This window comes from Beta vulgaris, chromosome 4, assembly GCF_026745355.1.
Source record: "Beta vulgaris subsp. vulgaris cultivar EL10 chromosome 4, EL10.2, whole genome shotgun sequence".
Lineage (NCBI taxonomy): Eukaryota > Viridiplantae > Streptophyta > Magnoliopsida > Caryophyllales > Amaranthaceae > Beta > Beta vulgaris.
In genome coordinates, this window is record NC_079205.1 from 61,546,940 (window position 1) to 61,565,326 (window position 18,387).

At 36.9% G+C, this 18,387-nt stretch overlaps 3 protein-coding genes across 3 annotated transcripts; 2 read left to right on the top strand and 1 right to left on the bottom strand.

Annotated features, from left to right (window-relative positions):
- Positions 1–45: 45 nt before the first annotated feature.
- On the top strand, positions 46–2,084 carry LOC104890144 (probable E3 ubiquitin-protein ligase RHC1A). The gene is made up of 2 exons (XM_010675526.4): positions 46–215; positions 733–2,084. The coding sequence occupies exon 2, from the start codon at positions 837–839 to the stop codon at positions 1,821–1,823; it is 987 nt and encodes a 328-aa protein (XP_010673828.2). The 5' UTR covers positions 46–215; positions 733–836; the 3' UTR covers positions 1,824–2,084.
- Positions 2,085–2,698: 614 nt separating this feature from the next.
- On the bottom strand, positions 2,699–12,371 carry LOC104890143 (uncharacterized). The gene is made up of 14 exons (XM_010675525.4): positions 11,858–12,371; positions 11,714–11,754; positions 10,953–11,045; positions 10,761–10,835; positions 9,520–9,569; positions 8,697–8,786; positions 7,807–7,863; positions 7,457–7,526; positions 7,150–7,251; positions 6,686–6,738; positions 4,349–4,490; positions 4,163–4,247; positions 3,421–3,549; positions 2,699–3,282 (listed from the first exon to the last, which is right to left on the bottom strand). Exons 1-14 carry the CDS (start codon positions 12,162–12,164, stop codon positions 3,101–3,103), a joined length of 1,476 nt encoding a protein of 491 aa, XP_010673827.2. The 5' UTR covers positions 12,165–12,371; the 3' UTR covers positions 2,699–3,100.
- Positions 12,372–13,860: 1,489 nt separating this feature from the next.
- On the top strand, positions 13,861–18,294 carry LOC104890142 (prohibitin-1, mitochondrial). Its single transcript, XM_010675524.4, has 5 exons — positions 13,861–14,204; positions 15,655–15,771; positions 16,465–16,635; positions 16,846–17,058; positions 17,766–18,294. The coding sequence occupies exons 1-5, from the start codon at positions 14,028–14,030 to the stop codon at positions 17,961–17,963; spliced, it is 876 nt and encodes a 291-aa protein (XP_010673826.1). The 5' UTR covers positions 13,861–14,027; the 3' UTR covers positions 17,964–18,294.
- The last annotated feature ends 93 nt before the right edge of the window (positions 18,295–18,387 follow it).

An 18,387-nucleotide genomic window follows, 5' to 3' on the forward strand; every position in this document is an offset into this window, starting at 1 on the left:
CTCCCAATCAATCATCCTATTCATTTCTCATTTTTTACAATTTTTCTGATGGTTCTTATCAGATTCTAGAATTTTATCTCTTCAATAAATTTTTCTTTTCCTTTTTTAAAACTCATTCTTGTTCTTATTATTCTCTTTCTCTCTCTTTACACAAAACAAAACATACACTCTGTCTTTCTCTCTCTTCTCACTTCAGTTTTCATGGTGTTTCTCTGGTAATCTCTCTCTCTTTCTTAACTTTTTTTTTGATAAATATGAAATTTTGTCATCTGGGTTTGATTTAGATTTTGTTTATTTTTTGTGGGTCTTTTGTATAATTGTGTTTTTTTAGATGATGAATATCACTGTTTTGAGCATCTAGATATAATTTTTATTTTATAAGTGTGTGTATATATTTGGGGAAGAATGTTTTTTTGATGTGGAATTAGTAGATTGAGTTCTTTTTGCATGCTCAGATAGATTTTGTGTTTGATCTTTTATTGAATCTGTATTTTATTTTGTGATTTGGGTATTTTTTAGATCTCACTGTTAATCTTTGAATTACTTGGATGGTTGAATCTTTGTATTTGGTATGAAAATGAAGTAATTGTGTGAAAAATTGAATTGGGTAGTTTGTTTTTTTGTGTTGTGACTTTTTGATATTCGTTTCTTGGAAAGTGAAATCTGATAAAGTTGCAATTTTTTTTATAGCTTTATGAATTTGCTGTTACAATTGTAAGTTTTTTGATGCAGAATAAATATTGATTGTTGAGATAAGTGGTTCTTGGAATATTTTTTGTGGGATTTTTTGAGGTTTTTAAGGAGAAAGGAGAAAAAGAAGAGGGACGAGATTTTCGATGTCGAGTGTAGGAAACACACACTGGTGTTATCAATGCAGACAGCCAATTCGCCCTCGAAGCCGGGGCACAGTTTGCCCCTATTGTGATGGAGGGTTTGTGCAAGAGTTGGAGGAGTTAAGTGGTGGTCCTGGTGGTCCTGGAGGTCCTGGTGGATATAGTGCACCTACAACTTATGGTTCAAGAGATGGTCCTGATCAATTGTATGGAATTATGGAAGCTTTAGATTCTTTGATGTTACGGAATAATCCCGAGCATAGGTTAGGGTTAATGGAAGCTTTAGATGCTTTTATGGGACAAAGAAGGAGATATGGTATGGATGCGGATCGTAGCCCTTGGTTGATTTTTCAGGGGCAAATGCCTGGAAGGGTGCCAATGCCTAGAAATGGTGGTTTTGAGATGTTTTTCAATGGAAACCCGGGAATAGGTCTCAGTCGGGGAAATAATGGTGATGTGTTTGTTGGTCCGGGCCTTCAGGAGTTGATTGAGCAGCTAATGGTTGATCGACAGGGCCCACCACCAGCTCCTCGAACAGCGATTGATGCAATGCCCACCATTAAAATCACTCGGGCGCACATGCAGACTGATTCTCATTGCCCAGTTTGTAAAGAGCAGTTCGAGTTGGGAACTGAAGCAAGACAAATGCCTTGCAACCATATGTATCATTCTGATTGTATTATCCCGTGGTTGGTCCAGCATAATTCTTGCCCTGTTTGCCGCCATGAGTTAGGATCGAGTACTTCAAGTTGTAGACAGAACTCTAGCGCCGGGAGCAGAAGAAGTTCTAGTAGCAACACAAGAGAGCGAGGAGGTAGTGATCAGAGTTCAAGCCGGAGGAATCCATTTTCTTTTCTGTGGCCTTTTCGATCATCAAACAGTAGCAGCAGCCGTGAGTATGTAGGAACTAGTGCAAGCAATCCACCACCAACTACTGTTCGCGGAGAGAATCATGAGATGAACTACTCTGGCTGGCCTTTTGATTACTAGGTTATGTATGAGTGTCATTACTCATCGGCAGTTACTTGAATTTCTTACTGCTTTTGCTTGCATGCATGGCTTAGGGATCAATTTGGCTATCTTAAGTGAATTTTCGTAAATATGTTGGAATGGAACAAAAGTTGTCTCAGACAATGGTTATGTTTTTGGTCCTAAAATTCAAGAACTTAACCGATTTCTGGCTTTTTTTCTTCTTTTAATACATTCTGTTTTTGGAGTAATGAATCATGTAGATATGTATTATTCAGCTAATTTTGCTGGTGTCAACAGTTTCTGCTTTCTCCTCCTGTTCCCCTTACCCTTCTATGTTCCTAATCAAGAACTTCAATTTTTCTATGATGAAAGGTCTATTGGAAGTTGAAACAGTTGTGTTCATATTATTTGGAAGCTGTTGTATCATGTTCGAGTGATTTTAGGACTTCATTGTGGTAGTATATGGACCTTGTGTCACTCAGACTCGAGTATTTGTGTTTGATACATTTATGTGTCTTAGACATTTGAGTTGACGATTTAATGAAATGAACTTGTCCTGAAATGAAGTATCAAAGTGTTGAAAACTAATATGGGTACACGAGGTAAAATGAAGAGTCCGAAGAGTTCGAATAACACGCTAGTAATGTATATGTATTTACTGTCTATGGGATCAACTCGAGAATTAAGTCTAGAAGAAGAGAGTATTGTGTCTGAGTTGATACAGCTTGATAAATCAACTGGTCTGCCCTTAAATCTAAGTTACATAGTAGGGCACGAAGATTCACACTCATTCATGTAAATTGTGATGAATATAAACTCAGTTAATTAGAATCAAACAATTTGCAGAAAAACAGGGCCAAAGAGCTGAATTTGGATGCAAACACAGTAACCCATATCATGAAAATTATCAAATAATTGTTAATTGATGTAATTGAACAATTTGTACAGTTTCTACAACATGCGAAACAGAGTATTGAACATTCAAGGCAAGCTTCCTCTCAATTATTAACAGCTCATGTCATTGTAGTCTGAATTCTCAAATTGTCTTCGTGTTTTTGCCTCCTTTCTTATTGTAATAACTCCTGTACTGTCATGTATTTTTTTTTAGGAAAAATAATTGGTCTGAATACGAACCCCTACTAAGCTACTAGCCTACAGGAAACAGGACACACCAGTTCAAAGGCTGGATACAAGGCTAAACAGCCCAAAAGTAAATGCCCCAACATATTGTTGGGATGAGAATTCGAGTGTGGGCAATGCCTGGAATTCGTGGTGGTACTCCCCTCCCCGTACTTTCATATGTGATTGAAGGTGTTGAGTATTTCTGATAATATAATGTACGAAGCACCACCCATTACTAGGGATAGAGTAAGCTTTCCTCCCGGAACCACCTGGGGTACTTTTGGGAGCTCTGGCGACGTCAAGTACCGATCCGACCAAGACATCGCTGCAGGAAGAATACCGAAAAGTACCAATACTGCAAAATTATAAGCCATTGTTAGGAAATAACATTCGTCATGATTTTACGCGATTACTGTTCCTGGACAGCAGGTGTATATAGCAATACCACAGTTCAAGTTATTGGACAACTGAAGAAAGCAAGAAAAATGATTACCACCATATGTTCCAGCAAAATCCAAAGCCTTGAAAAAAATTTCTGGATCTAACAACGCCAGTACTAATGGTGGGAACAAAGTAATTAGATATGGGAGTAATTTGCTTCGCGACCCAGGGAGTTTCAGCACTGCAAATACATTAGCAAAAGCTGAGTCTTCAATTAGGCATTCAATTAAACCATGCATTAAAACAGATGCATAAGATATGACTTTTTGATCATATAATACCTCTCTTTTATGCAGAAGTAGTTGTCAGGAAAAAATAACACTATAGCTAGGTATTGCGCATTTGGCAGAGAAGTATGCAGTGCCATCTACTATTCAATGGTATGAAGAAGTTTCATACTATATTGGGACCCTACACGGGTCAACCCAGCCCAGATTAATTGGTTAGGCTGGGCGAGGGTAAGGGAATCCGTGACCCCAAAGTGCTGCTAGTGGTATTTGTTCCACAATGTGAGGTGAGATACAAGCATTACCAAGAGACTAAACAGTGCTGATCCTTGCAATCAAATACTTAAAAGAAGTAAAAGCATAGAAGATTAGCCAAAAACAATAATATTTGAACAGGTTCCTTGAATTAGGCCATGGCTATCTAAAAACTTTTACCATTATTTGCAAAGAAGCTGGACTAACAGAGATCAATGGTTGAAAATGGCTCATCAGCCAATGCAACCACTGTATACAGCCATATGAAGAACTCAAATTTCATAAGCAGTAGGCCATAAAAGAAAGGCTTACAATCAGCTAAGAAGTCGGCAAGTCCCAGAACAAATCCAATGTATGATGTTGAGATGGCAAATAACGAAAAGGTTTCCACTATTGGCTGCATTACATCAATGTTGAAACAAGAAGGAACGCGTGGGTTGATCAAGCTGCTTTCTCATATTACACCGCACACAAATGTTAAATTAAAAAGGTACTTACACCAACAACTCCGTTACTCGATTTCAGCTGTTGTAATGGGTCAAGAATCTTCCCAACATCTGAATCTAATGTACCAAGAATTACCCCATTCCAAACTAGAAACAGAAGCAGAGGAATAGCTGTTCCTATGACAACTGCAGTCCTGTAAAAGAACGGATGAATTCATTTCCAGAATACACCATAAACAAGAACTTAAGACAGCTAAATGAGATATGGCACACTGGAGTATCAGATTATACACAGGGAAAGATAAAACTGCCAGACTCCATGTTACGCTCTTAATATTATAAGGTTGATATAGTACCCAGTCTGTGTATTTCAAAACCACAGAAGCGGATTATCTGCAGTCATATGTCTTGCATATCGATCAGCATTTTGTCTCTTTAGCACTTCAAATCTTGCACTATTCACATGCTCTACTTTGACCATATAGATTTCCTATTATGTTATTCGATTTGCCTCAGTGTGTATTTAAAAACAACTTTTTTCATAACTTCTGTTCATAAGTCAATTAAGATACTCATGGTCAACATTATGTGTCGGCAAACATGAAAATCAAAGTGTAACAACTTACAACTTTAAAAGACAAAGAGAGTACTATTTGAAGAAGAGGGGGGGGGGGAAGTGTCAGATTCCCAAATATATTAATGGTTTATGTCAAAGGACCAAGTCAACCAAAAGCTTAAGCGATGGTTGGAGTCCGAGGAATAGTTTTAAACTCTATCACGCGCCCTCACGTGAGAGCCCATTGGACTGTGTGGATGCAGCACGGGACTCCCTCATACCCGATGATAAATATTCCACTTAGAAAGGAGGGGTGGATGAGATTTGAACCCGTGACCTTTATGTCACGCTGGTACTAGACAAGTGATAGAAACCAGGTGATGTCTCCATGCCATGAATAAAAATAGAGCCTCCTGTAAGTTCTATTGACTATCAATCTAGAAATAATAGCAAACAATAATAGAATATCAAATAATAAAGCAGGAAAGAACACACCAGAAATTTTACGTGGAAACCCAAGAACTGGGAGAAAAACCACGAATCTGCACTAGGAATCGATGAATATTCAAGAAAGATTACAAAAAGCGCTCAAGAACTCTCTCTATAGCTTTTTCTCTCTCTAATATGTGTTTAAAGATGAAGAATAATGATAACTAGGGTTTATATTTATACCCACACTAAGTAGTAAAGAAAACAGAGTAAAACAAAACACACGGTTTTGTCACTCGAAATCCCGCGGCCGCGCTCGATAACCCGCGGGCTGGCAGTCCTCGACGACTATTCAGCAGCTTCGTCGAGCAGTCGCAGGTGGGCGCGGGATAACGCGCGCGGGCAAACAGCAGCCCTGCTGATCCTCATACTCCCGCAGACGACCGCACGTCTTCAAGCGCGGGCACCCCTCGACCACAAGCGCGGGCACCCCTCGACCCCCTTCGAGCCCCTTCGAGCCACTTCAAGCCACCCCTCGAGCCACCTACCTTCAACTCCTTCACCGTTTTTCTTCGACGCAACCTTTCTCCACACCCATACACCCCATTGAGCCTCATATACTACCATATACCCAACACCTCCAATTGTGGTATGGACTGATTGCTCGACTGTCCAGCCTCGAAGAGTAAAGTAGGAAACAATCGAGTGGATGTTGGACGAGTAGGAGTCCAAGTAAAAGGAGGGAACATGATTGCAGGTTCTGTAATACGGATACCGATCGAAGCAGCGGAAAACGCCAGGGGCGCACGGGAAACCAGTGCAGCACTCGCCTGGGATGGCAATACCTCCGTGCCCGAAATAGGCAGCGACGAAGAAAAATTAACGCTAGAGGATTGCTGCGGAGAAGTGGGCGGAACATCAGTAGAAGAGAGGAGAGGGGAGGTACACATGGTGGTGATGACAGGAACGTGAAAAATAAAACCCTATGGCTCTTGAAGTCTTGATACCATGTCAAAGGACCAACTCAACCAAAAGCTTAAGCGGATGGTTGGAGACCCATGAATAGTTTTATACTCTATCAGTTTATGATTAAATTTTCTAATGTCACTACTTAAATCAAATGATGTGATGAGGAAGCAATGGCCCAACTATGTTATAAAGGATGCCATATCCTTTAAGATAGGTCGGGGATACGTAACAACTAGGACGGGTGAAGAATATGTTTAGAGAAGCTTGATAAATTACGAACCTCTGAACTACTACAAAGTTCAAGCATTTCTTTACAGATAAGTTGATTTTAGTTGTTGGTCTAGGTAACAGTGTAACGCGACTAATTGCACATCATAAACTGTCTTTAGATAATTACATATGCAACAATGACAAAGGTGCAAATCAGAGTTTCACCTTACTTTTGGCAGGTCACCCTCCAAATTTGTGCAAAGAACAGGTACCACATTCTGAACAAACAAAAGAACAGTTGTGCCTTACAATAAAGCTAATGCGCTAAACAATAGTGTAAGACATCATATCCAATGTCTTCCAAAATATTTCTACTTCCATCCCTTACTAAGTAAACACCCTCCATTTTGGGATGCCCAACAAAGAAGTTGACAGTCTCTTTTTTTGTTAAAGACTTCCTCTCGACTTGTTTTCTTAAATTAGCCCGGCCCCCATGCCCCCAACAACCCACCCACTCAATTTCGCTCTGCCAATTTTACTCTTAATGCAAAAAGGGGGTGTTAACTTTATCAGGGGACAAAGGGAGTAGATTTATAGTCACAATCTGAATATATTATATGGTTAGAAGTAATAGTAAAGAATAAAAGCACAAAACGAGCACCCTTTTAATTGACGGAAGAATTACTTACATGGTAGACAAATGCAAGTGCTATGATGGGTATACTTGAAGGCACAGCTTCAAAATTGGCTTTCAAAAGAGCATCAAGATGTAGGTTCCCACTAGCAACGACCTAAAGATAACAAAACCACCTTCTATTCAGAGCATGCAGGGATATACTGCTCTGGAGAGCAACGGTTGCACCTAGTATACGCATGGCCAAAATGAAGCAGCTCCAGTGGAATTCATATTATAAAGAATAGATTTGATAGAGAAAAGAAAGAACAGAGGAGATGGGAGCTGGGAGGTAATAGTTAGCTCATAAAGAGGAATCTTACCACTAAAACTGTAAATGAAGCAACAATCCCAAAAACTAGAAGTCCACTAACAGCACCAATAAAACGTTGGCTGCAAGTTAAACAGCAGAAACCGATTTCAACCTTGCTCTACAAATTCAGGTAACAATAGTGCTATGCTTATTAGTTATCAGAGTCACAAGTACCACTGACTTTTCGTCATTATCTGTTTCCATTTCAATGTAGTGCATGCATATATATATATATATATATATATATATATATATATATATATATATATATATATATATATATATATATATATATATATATCTTCACATTAATACTAAGCAGGATGCAGAAAAGTAAACAGGTCACAGCCTCACACGCACCTTCCGAAGTAACATAATGCTCCAAAAACCAGTGTAAACAAGGTTCCACTTTCCCATCTGTCATAACGATGACAGCCATCAAAAATTATGTACTAGAGCAACTAAAAGTAAAACATGCATATTTACAAGAATACAACTCGCAACTGTTCATAACAGGAGTTTTATTATCAGAAACACAATGCATCAGGAAAAACTGCGTTGGTAATAGAAGAGAACATATTGTTGTCTGCTTGATGCTAGGCTAAGTTGAACCTACGGCAGACTGGCCAAGCCTGCATCCCTGCAACAATCGACCATGGGAACAATGGCTATCTAACTCGGTTCATAATGCACTGATAAACACGATAAGTCCAGGCCAAGACATATGAAGACTCACAGATCAAAGGTTCAAATACTGAAACTGTAAAAACTTGATACTGTCAACCGTTGACTCATGGCTGAAACTTCTGATTGTCAACAATGAAAGTACAGATTAAGATCTTTTGAGTAGTTCAGCATGAGTTGGTTAAAGAGACTTGCAGATAAATGCCTCTACTTTACCCAGGAGTGTCAAGATGCAGTTACTTATCTATTACATGTCTACAGGTTAAACACACCACTGAAGCTCTTATTTTTCTGATCTTTCTCGCTAGAAACGAGCATTTAGAGAATAGGTAGAGACATTTCAAAAGTTTTATGTGGCCATGGATACATAGGCTAAAACATTGCGTATACTAAAGGGTAAAGCCAGGGAAAACTAAGAGCCATAATTTTCCATAAATGTAAGAACAACAAGATCTCTGTGATTAAAAATGTCTAGGTGCACATGAAAATCATTAATTCCAAGAAAAAATGCACTTATGCTTCACAAAATTCGAAGGAAACAAAAACGGCAGAAGCATAGCTCATACTGTGGAATACCAAGGTAGTTTGTCAAAGTATCGGAAGAACGAGCTATGTAGGCAACAAGGAGAGCGTAATGTATAAAGATGTATGACCAGCTGCAGCACAGGTAAAGTATAGTTGTTAGTGAAAGACTTGGGAAAAAAAACACAATAGAAACACATTGAAAGACTTTCAGCTGCAGGTCCCATGATGTGGTCTACTTTGCCAGCATAGCACAAGGTAATAGGTACTTGAAAATCTTGTTCCAGGGACAATCAAAATGGAAAAAAAAATTGTTGCAGGATTGAGTTAGATTATCTTGATATTATTTAGACTAGACGCAACACAGATTGCAGCCCAAGCTAATTGCTGTGAGAAGGCTAAGGAGTAAGGATGCAAGTCTACTTCACACCAATGTCTTCTTTTCTTCATACATATTGTGCAATCAGCCTAAACAAATTTTCTTATGCCAGACTCACTATCAAACTAACACTTGAAGTCTGAGCGTTTTGTTTAATCACCTAGTTACAGCTGTCTACAGATTGATACATAGTTGATAGTACAGTTCCAAAGCTACGTAAAACAACATTTTATTATACCCATCTGAAGCTTAAAAAAAATGAGATGGTGCACTATTATTAAGCCTTAGGCAACAGAAAACAGCCTGACATCATAATTTAAGGATTCCTAAGCAACAATACTGAAACCTAAATGATAACTAGCAAGTTAAGTCCTCGGACTTAAACAAACATAGTTCACATCCTCTTTTATAAACATCTAAAATAGGAGCAGACAATAAAAAAGAAGCTGCTCACGCTCGTAGTCATAATCCATAAGGGAGAGTCTTACCAAGCAACTTGGACTCCTACTGATCCTATGGTTCTCTTTGCCATTGACACCTGACAACAATTACCAGGTAGTAAATTGCCTGCACACACAAAAAAAAGAGAGACAAACTCCCAACTACTTAATGAAAGCCAACAGTCTAAAAGATACTTTACTACTTAAAGATTGGGTAAGACAACAAGTCACAAAAAAAAAGTAAACAAAATTTCCTCTGTCATGGTCTTTGCGGCAAACTTAAATTATGTATATTTATTTCACTACGCAATTCACTGTAGCTATTAGCTAAATGAAGCTGATGTCAAAACCAAGTGTGCATGATTTAGCATTTAGAACATCAGTAAAAGCAACTTCAAGTACATGATCTCAGCAGAAGAAATTGATGAGAATATCAACTTTCAGCTTTGTTACTATCTTAAATAATATCCATGTGGCATCCTGGAAACGACAGAGCCGCTTCAATATTAATAAAATAAATAAAAAGAAGGGAGAGAAAAGGGCTGATAATTCAATTTATGCTAGACAAAATCTTTAGAGCAGGATAAAATCAACATTAGCAACAAAGGAAAGCGAGTAAGAGATGGTTGCTCTCAGATCAACACTTAATGTCTCAGGGAGAAGGTCGATGCAATAGTTCAATAAAGAACGCAATTCAGTGATGTGATTCAGAAAAGCAAATATCTACAAGTCCAAGAATATGCTGAGTTGCTGACTTTATAAGGAACATAAATAGAGTCTAACAGGTTGATAGACTCGAAATCTCGAACAGAAGGTTACTAAATACTAAGCATCGACAAACTTGAATGGGATTGTTTGTGTAATACCGCAGCGAGCAACTGAGATTGATACTATCGCACTTGCATGTGTTCCAATATAAAACGAAGTTTAAAGACCAAGTTGTCTAAAGTGACACGGTTAATATTATTATAATAATTTCTGGCATTTCCTGAACAGCTCATAATATGAACATTTATTTTGCTAGTCCACTTGCCTATCTTCTTAAACCAAATCTAAGTTCAATCTCCAAAAAGCATCAAACATGATATTTGATTTGATTACTATGATGACATGAAAGTTTTGCAATGTCATAAAAAGGAGTGAGATGAAACTTGCTAATCACTTGATTGACCATTGAGGCATTAAAATAATTTGTTGCCAAATTCAGGTTGCCATGGAAGTAAGGGAACTATTTCTAGTTTAATCAAGATATAAACAATCCTGAAGAGAATGAATGGACATAAAATTACCAAAGAGACACCGCCAGAACCCAACTCGCACATTGTGTTTACATTGACTTCAGCTATAAGCAAGCCAGTCACAACCTGCATTATTCATAAATAGGGTTAAATTCTCAAACCAGCACATAATCAAACATGAAGATTGAATCCTCAAATTTGCTGTGAAAATTGTTCTAGAAAATCTTAGCATAAGGCCCCTACCATGAATACCCAACAACCAATGCACGCAACAGCAGAGGCAAGAAAACCAGATTCTTGTGTCACAGCCGGAATTGCTAAAATCCCCGCACCTATCTGTAAGGTTCTCACAGAAACATAGTCAAACTAAATGAAATACCAAAATGAAGAAAGGTGAAGTTAAATTTAGTAAAAGATGGACCATATTATAGTGGGAGTAATGTATACACTAAAAAAAAGGTAGGACCCTTAACATCTGCAAGCAAAATAACATACCACCAAATCAAAGCTTAGATGGTAAACACTCTAGTACATAGAGCATGGTGCACAAATGTACACGGATAACAAACCAAATGAAAAAATGTATATAGATAACAAACCAAATGAACAAATGTACATGGATAACAAACCAAGAACATATGTACATGGATAACTAGTCAAATGAACATATGTAAATTTCTAGTTGGCACATGTTCATTGGTATTGGTATCTGTGTACATGATCTAGTCCGTCATATTCATCGCGAGTATGGTTCTCTTCCTATGGACGTGTGTATGTACTAATTTGGGCCATTAAATGCATCTCTAAAAATAATTAAAGTTCCAATAATACACACTGAGACACACACTAAGACACACACATACAAGTACACAACTATAGTCTATATAAACCACTTATATTGACTCCGATCAGCAAATGGGAAGATATATATCAATCCACAAATCATTAAATTCAAAATATATTCACAAAGCTAAAAAGGACAAAACTTTATACAAATGTCATACCGTAGTTCCTGCCACTAGGAAAATTGAACTGCTAAGGCTACCTGCCAACATGAGGTAAACAGAAAAGGGATGATCAGAAAATATTAAAACTTCAAAATCAATCAATTTTTAGGTCATAATAACAAATTGAGCTAAGATTCAGACCAGGTTCATGCTTCAAAGTTGCTTGATTAAGGTTTGAAAACAACCTCTCAAATTCATATTCTTGAACACCCATCTTTTTACTTCCATTTGTTTCATCTTCTTCTTCTTCAATGGGTTTTTGGGTAGATTGGCTTTGTTTTTGAGAATAACATCTTAAGCCAGAATTTTTGAGCTTAATTGATAAGTGGGTATTGGAAATTTTGGAAAAATGGGAGAGATTTGAAGGTTTTAGTTGATGAAAATGGTGATTGTGACAGTAAAAGTGGTGGGTTTTGGGGTTAGAGAGGGGAGTGGCAAGCAACGCCATTTATGTTTCATCAAGTCAAAAGATGCAATTTTGCCATGAACTAACTGATTTTTAGTTTGTTCAGTTTATGTAATCATGCAAAATTGCAAATAGAGTACTATAGTAAGTGTAATTTTTCGTGTTTCTGTGATCTCGTTAGCTACTGGAAGTGAGAGGGGCCACGTTATCTGGAGTAGGAGTTGCAAGGAGAATGACTTTACTGGTCTCGAGTGCCAACAGTCGTGTATAGTTAGGTCATTTAAATTTTAAGGGTAGTATATAAATATTGCATTTCGAGTGTATTTTATGTACTATATTGAGGTAAAATTTTGTATATTCGTCTTTTAAAAGTTACATGATATGTCTAAAACTTTGTATTATGTATGTCTAATTAGTTGTTGGGTTTGGATGATGCATTGGAAAATTTAATGAGATGAAAATGATGTATAATTTTGAATATGATATTTGTCATAAGCAAAAGTCATAGTTTTGAGTACGATTATGACATTAAAAAGGTAAGAGATTATGGATCGGAGACCATTTAAGAAATTGTTTTAAGATCATGAAATGTCATGTTAGCATATGAATGTGATGTTGAAGACAAAATGATGCCACGTTGGCGTATGAGGTAAAGTAACATGTGGTGCTAATAAACTAATAATGTTTTCCCAACCGTTTTAATAATAAAGGAGCCTCCTTATCTTCATAAAGCTTAATATTAATGCAAGATGAGCTCACCCTTTACATCGGTCAATAATTAAATTTAGGCTATGTTCAGTTCACCTTATTTTTGCTTATTTCAGATCTAATCAGATCAGATCAGATCAGATCAGAAAAAATAAGTTCAGATCAGATCAGTTCAGATTATGTTTATATTTAAAAATCATTATATCTTTCATTACATATTAGTAAAAATTATAATAATTGAATATTAATAAAGTACTCATTGAGACGAATCAAACAAGACCCCACATGACTATATTTTTTCATATATATTGAGAAAAATCTAAAAGATAAGATCTTGTAATCAGAAAAAATAAGTTCAGATCAGAAAAAATAAGTTCAGATCAGATCAGATAAGTTCAGATCAGAAAATTTCAGGTGAACTAAACATAGCCTTACTCTTAAATCCAGAACAACTATATCATAAGCTAAAGTTAGAAATCCAATGACAATAACAAATTAGGTGTAAAACTAACTCTTTATGATGCCATAGGAAAATAATATTAGTCACATTAGGTGAGCCCAATTTAATTGGGCTCTCAACGGGTTTGTCATGTGCCAAATTGGATTCAAGGTATGAGTCAGAAATTTGTATGATTGTACATTTGTACTTTGATCTAACTTGTAACCTCTTACTTTGTAATATCATAATCGTATCTATATAAATATAATGGTATCTTGAATCGACCCCATAACCTATCAATAAGAATTAAGATACATCTACCGCTGCACCAAATGATATATGGTGTAATTATTATATAAATTATTAATAGATGAAAAATATAAGTACCCGTAGCATAACCCGTACCTAAAAACTAGTTACTAAACTCCAACTCGTAATTGGTACAAATGTAACTATATACAATTATAAATGTTATCTTATTAAATACCCGAGACATTGTCCGGACCCAACAAATAGTTAAAATAATAATAATAAAATAATTTAAAATATAACATGCGATTTGAGAAATGTTGCAAAGAAGTGGTTGTGTTTCTTGTTAGAAAAGAAAACATCCCCCCAAAAAAAAAATGAAAAATTGACCGAGCTTATTTGTGGGTTCTAACTTCTAACTTCAACATACTTGATATTAAATCCTCCTAAAACCCTAAACCTATTGTTGTTTTTTCTGGGTGTGAATATTTTTGAGGTGTTTGAAAAAAATGAATTTCAAGAATATGAAAGTTCCCAATGTTCCTGGTGGTGGTGCTGCATCTGCTTTGATTAAGGTCGGAGTTCTTGGTGCTATTGGATTATATGGTATCACTAACAGTCTTTACAATGTTGAAGGTGGTCATCGAGCCATTGTTTTCAACCGCATTTATGGTGTTAAAGATGAGGTGAACTTTTGTTCAAATTATGTTGCTTTATTTTTCAGAAATGAATGTATTATTTCAATACATAGTTGTATTAATTCTGTGATGATCTAAGGTTTTTTTTATCGTTTGTTAAGTTGTATACTTTTGTGCTGGATTTGCATTTCAGGGTCTGTTTGGTTTGATGGAAAATTGTTTTTCCGCGGAAAGTATATTCGGGTGGAAAATGCAAATGAATATTAGTTTTCCGTTGTTTGGTTTGATGGAAAACTGTTAGATAAGAGGGGGAAAATTGAAATGTTGGGAATGAGAGAGGGGAGAAAAATAATTTTTCGTTCAAATTTGGAGGAAAATATTTACAAGGGATGGAAAATCTATTAGATTTGGGTAAACTCCTTGAATTGGAGTGAATGCCATTGATTAGAATATATAGGTTACAACAATATAAGTCTAAAAGGATTAGGAATTCGATCCATTGTAGGATTAGGAATTCGATCCATAGTAGGATTAGGAATTCTATCCATAGTAGTAGTGTAGTATATTTCATATTCTATCAAAATCCTTTCCACCTTAATTTTCCTTTTTAAATATGTTGTCCAACTAAACAATGGAAGATGAGGAAAATTGTTTTCTTCCGAAGCAAGCGGAGCCTTCAAAATGGTTTCTCATGTGAATTTTGGTATAAAGGGAGCTTGTTTGAGAAATTTTAATCATATTGAATTTGGGAGTTCTAAGAACATCTTCCTTAACAAACTAGCCTGTCGCAGAGGTGAATCTAGCAAATTTTCTTAGTGGGTGTAGTATAGTTGAAGAAAAGGGATTATTTGGATTGTTAAGTATAGAAAAAGAGAAAAAATGGGCTCTTCAAAGACGTGAACTTGGGAGATTGGGACCAAGTGGGTGCACGTGCCCCCGTGTTAAATCCGCCACTAAAGCTAGGTCACATTCTTTACAGAAGTGATATTGCTGTCAGCTGTATATGATCTAATATGGTTGTAATTTGTCATAGTTTCTAAAGAGAGTTGTAGAGGTTGGTTTCGAGATATATATATATGCTTTGTGAGCCTTTTGGTTGAATGTTTGATATACAGGTGAGGCTGTTGTTCATAATTACACATGGAACATATAGAAAACTCAGAAATGTGAAGTGCAAAGTTTTGTGCATTTATGTTTTTGTTGCTTGATTTGCACTTCGATATATATTAAGTTTTAAAGCTTAGGTTGTGTGACTCAGGTTCTGCTTTCATTTGTTGCTTGCTTTGCACCAAAGTTAGCTTGTACTGAAACTTGAATTTTGGACGTTTAGGCTGTGTGGCCCAGGTCATGTTTATATTTCTCCATTGTTTGCTTTGGACTTTGATACTTCATGTTAGTTTCTGCTGAAACTTGAATTCTACAAATCTCTATTCTTTGGATTCATTTAAGTAACTTATGCATTCATTTAGTATAATTTGATGATTTTTTTGATTCACAGGTTTACCCTGAAGGCACACATTTCATGATTCCCTGGTTCGAAAGACCAGTCATCTACGATGTTCGTGCACGCCCTCACCTAGTAGAAAGTACTTCTGGAAGTCGTGATCTTCAAATGGTAAGTTGTTGCTTTAGTTAGTGTTGTCTTCTATGTATCTCTGATGTACGTGTTCTGCATTATTGCTTGAAGATTGTTCGCATTTTTATAACTAAATTCTTCGCCGGGGGTGTGCCTTTCTAGAGTATATGGCCACTTTCCCATCTTTTTTCTGCTTGAGCTAATCTGTGTAATAACTAGAATAGGTTCTGTTTGCATTTTCTGTTTGTCTAATCTTCTCCTCCAAGAGCCATTATATATTCCCAACTACTATTAGAAATACTCAAATACCTAGTCTTGAGAAAAAATAGTAGGTCCATCCGCCCATCACTCCAACCATTGTGGGCTCTAAGAAATAAGATCCAGAGTGATTCCTCACCTATCCTACCTATCCTGTTAGGGGCCTAAGTAACCTTTTCCGCTTCCTATTGTCCTCCATCCCCAATCGCCATCCAATTGTCTTTGCAATATGCACGTGGTGTAAGAACAATGGTTATTCTGGTTGCCTGTTATGTTCCAAGGGGTAAAGCAAGTTGCACTATCACTGTTTCATCTATTGCTTGCAAGGAGCAATCTTTTGTGTTGTTCATTGACTTCACTTAGATTGGATTATTATCGATTTTAATTGCCAATTTTTTTTTTCTTTGAGTTGGATTTAGGTAATGACTTAATGTTTGGACTATGTTTTCTGAATTGTCTGATTATGTGTTTCAGGTCAAGATTGGCCTTCGAGTTCTTACTCGTCCTGTGGCTTCAACATTGCCTACAATCTACCGTACACTTGGTGAGAATTACAATGAAAGAGTCTTGCCATCCATAGTCCATGAAACTCTGAAGGCTGTAGTTGCCCAATACAATGCAAGTCAGCTACTCACTCAGCGTGAGGTAATCCTACATATTGTTAAGCAAGACATTTCAGCAGCTTTTTACCATTCCAAAAATTGGAGATTTTTTTTCTTATTATATATATGCGTAGTGTTATTCAGTAAATGGTCCTAAGATGCTCACACAAGTGCAGCAGCAATTGTAGATAACTCGAGAAAGAATTATTTCAAATAAGTAAACTTGATTCAAGTGAGTTTCATGATGTTTCAGGCTGTTAGTAGGGAAATCAGAAGGGTAATGACAGAGAGGGCTGCACAGTTCAACATTGCTTTGGATGATGTGTCCATCACAACTCTTACTTTCGGTAGAGAATTCACTGCTGCAATCGAGGCTAAACAGGTAGCTGCACAGGAAGCTGAAAGAGCCAAGTTTATTGTGGAAAAAGCTGAGCAGGACAAGAAAAGTGCTATAATCAGAGCACAGGTGAGAAAGCATACAGATAACAAAAACTTCTTTAAGCATAATCTCGGATTTCGTAAGTAGTTTAGTCTTCAATATATTGTTTTGTGTGATATGGAGGGTCATCGGAAAGTTTTGGAAATGAGCCACCTTTGTGGAACTTGTCGATTGTGTTCCACCTTTTTTAGTTCTCCACTTCTTTCCATCCGCAACTTGATCAATGAGCTGGATGTTTTACTAGTTATGGTCTTTTGACAAGTTGAACTTATTTCCAAAGTCATAACAGGTTCTTGTTGTCTTCATCGTATATATAGTAGCATAAACTTTCTGTTCATAGAATGGTTTTGTCGTGTGTTTATATAGGAGTTTTTGGAGGGAAGGGAGGGATTCAATTTCTCTTGTTTAGTTATAGGCTTATAGCATGGGAGAAGGGTAGGAAATTGAAAGGATTCACATCCACTTGTTTGGATATAGCATGGGGGAAGGGTATTAGCAATTGTAGGAAAGTGAAAGGATTCGTTTTCATTCCTCTTAACAGACCAAGCCCTTACATTGTTGGAAAGATTTGAAAGTAAAATGCATGCTCACTATTTCCTCTCGTTCCCCTCCCTACCTTATCCTTCATGATAGATGTCCAGACAAAGTATTACTACTATACAAGGTTATCCTGGATGTTTCGTCTCAAATATGTTGAGATTAATATGTCTATTTCTCTTCGTTGTGGTTGCCAGGGAGAAGCCAAGAGTGCTCAACTCATTGGTCAAGCCATTGCCAACAACCCGGCTTTTATTACTCTGAGGAGAATTGAAGCTGCCAGGGACATTGCTGGGACAATCTCTCAATCAGCAAACAAGGTGATGTTGAGTTCAGATGACCTTTTGCTCAATCTTGGTGATATGACACCCGGGCCAGCTAGCGGGAAGAAGTAGAACACTGTGCTCGAGATACCTGGTTGCGTTGGGGAACATGCAACACCTATTATTTGGGAAGATTTGATGGAAAGCGATAGAAGTTTGTTAGAATTTGAGGAACTTTTTGTAAATGACAGGCTTTGATGATACTCTCAGCTGCTTATGTATGATCTTATAAATCCTATGAATGTTGATCGCATTCAAATCTTAAGCAACATTTTACCCAAACACTTGTTAAATAAGCAGCCACCCAATGGTAATGAGATTTGAATAGTCCTTATTTTGCTGGTTATGTAATGGATGCTGATGGTCTAATAGGAATTGCCTATACACTTGTCTGTTGTTTTTAGTCAGGTAGTGTATCTACATATGGCTTTGTTATTGTTGTTTATACATCTTGTGGTAGTGAGCATGTATTGTTCCTTTTCCCATGAACTACGGT

Bases quoted from the DNA above. Each gene is read 5' to 3' on its own strand.
- LOC104890144 (XM_010675526.4), top strand. From the start codon at position 837: ATGTCGAGTGTAGGAAACACACACTGGTGTTATCAATGCAGACAGCCA.
- LOC104890143 (XM_010675525.4), bottom strand. From the start codon at position 12,164: ATGGCGTTGCTTGCCACTCCCCTCTCTAACCCCAAAACCCACCACTTT. The intron at 8,787-9,519 runs GTAAGACTCTCC...CCTGTGCTGCAG, and splicing joins GTAGGAGTCCAAGTTGCTTG to CTGGTCATACATCTTTATAC. The intron at 7,864-8,696 runs GTATGAGCTATG...TCGTTATGACAG, and splicing joins AACTACCTTGGTATTCCACA to ATGGGAAAGTGGAACCTTGT.
- LOC104890142 (XM_010675524.4), top strand. From the start codon at position 14,028: ATGAATTTCAAGAATATGAAAGTTCCCAATGTTCCTGGTGGTGGTGCT. The intron at 15,772-16,464 runs GTAAGTTGTTGC...TATGTGTTTCAG, and splicing joins GAAGTCGTGATCTTCAAATG to GTCAAGATTGGCCTTCGAGT. The intron at 17,059-17,765 runs GTGAGAAAGCAT...TGTGGTTGCCAG, and splicing joins GTGCTATAATCAGAGCACAG to GGAGAAGCCAAGAGTGCTCA.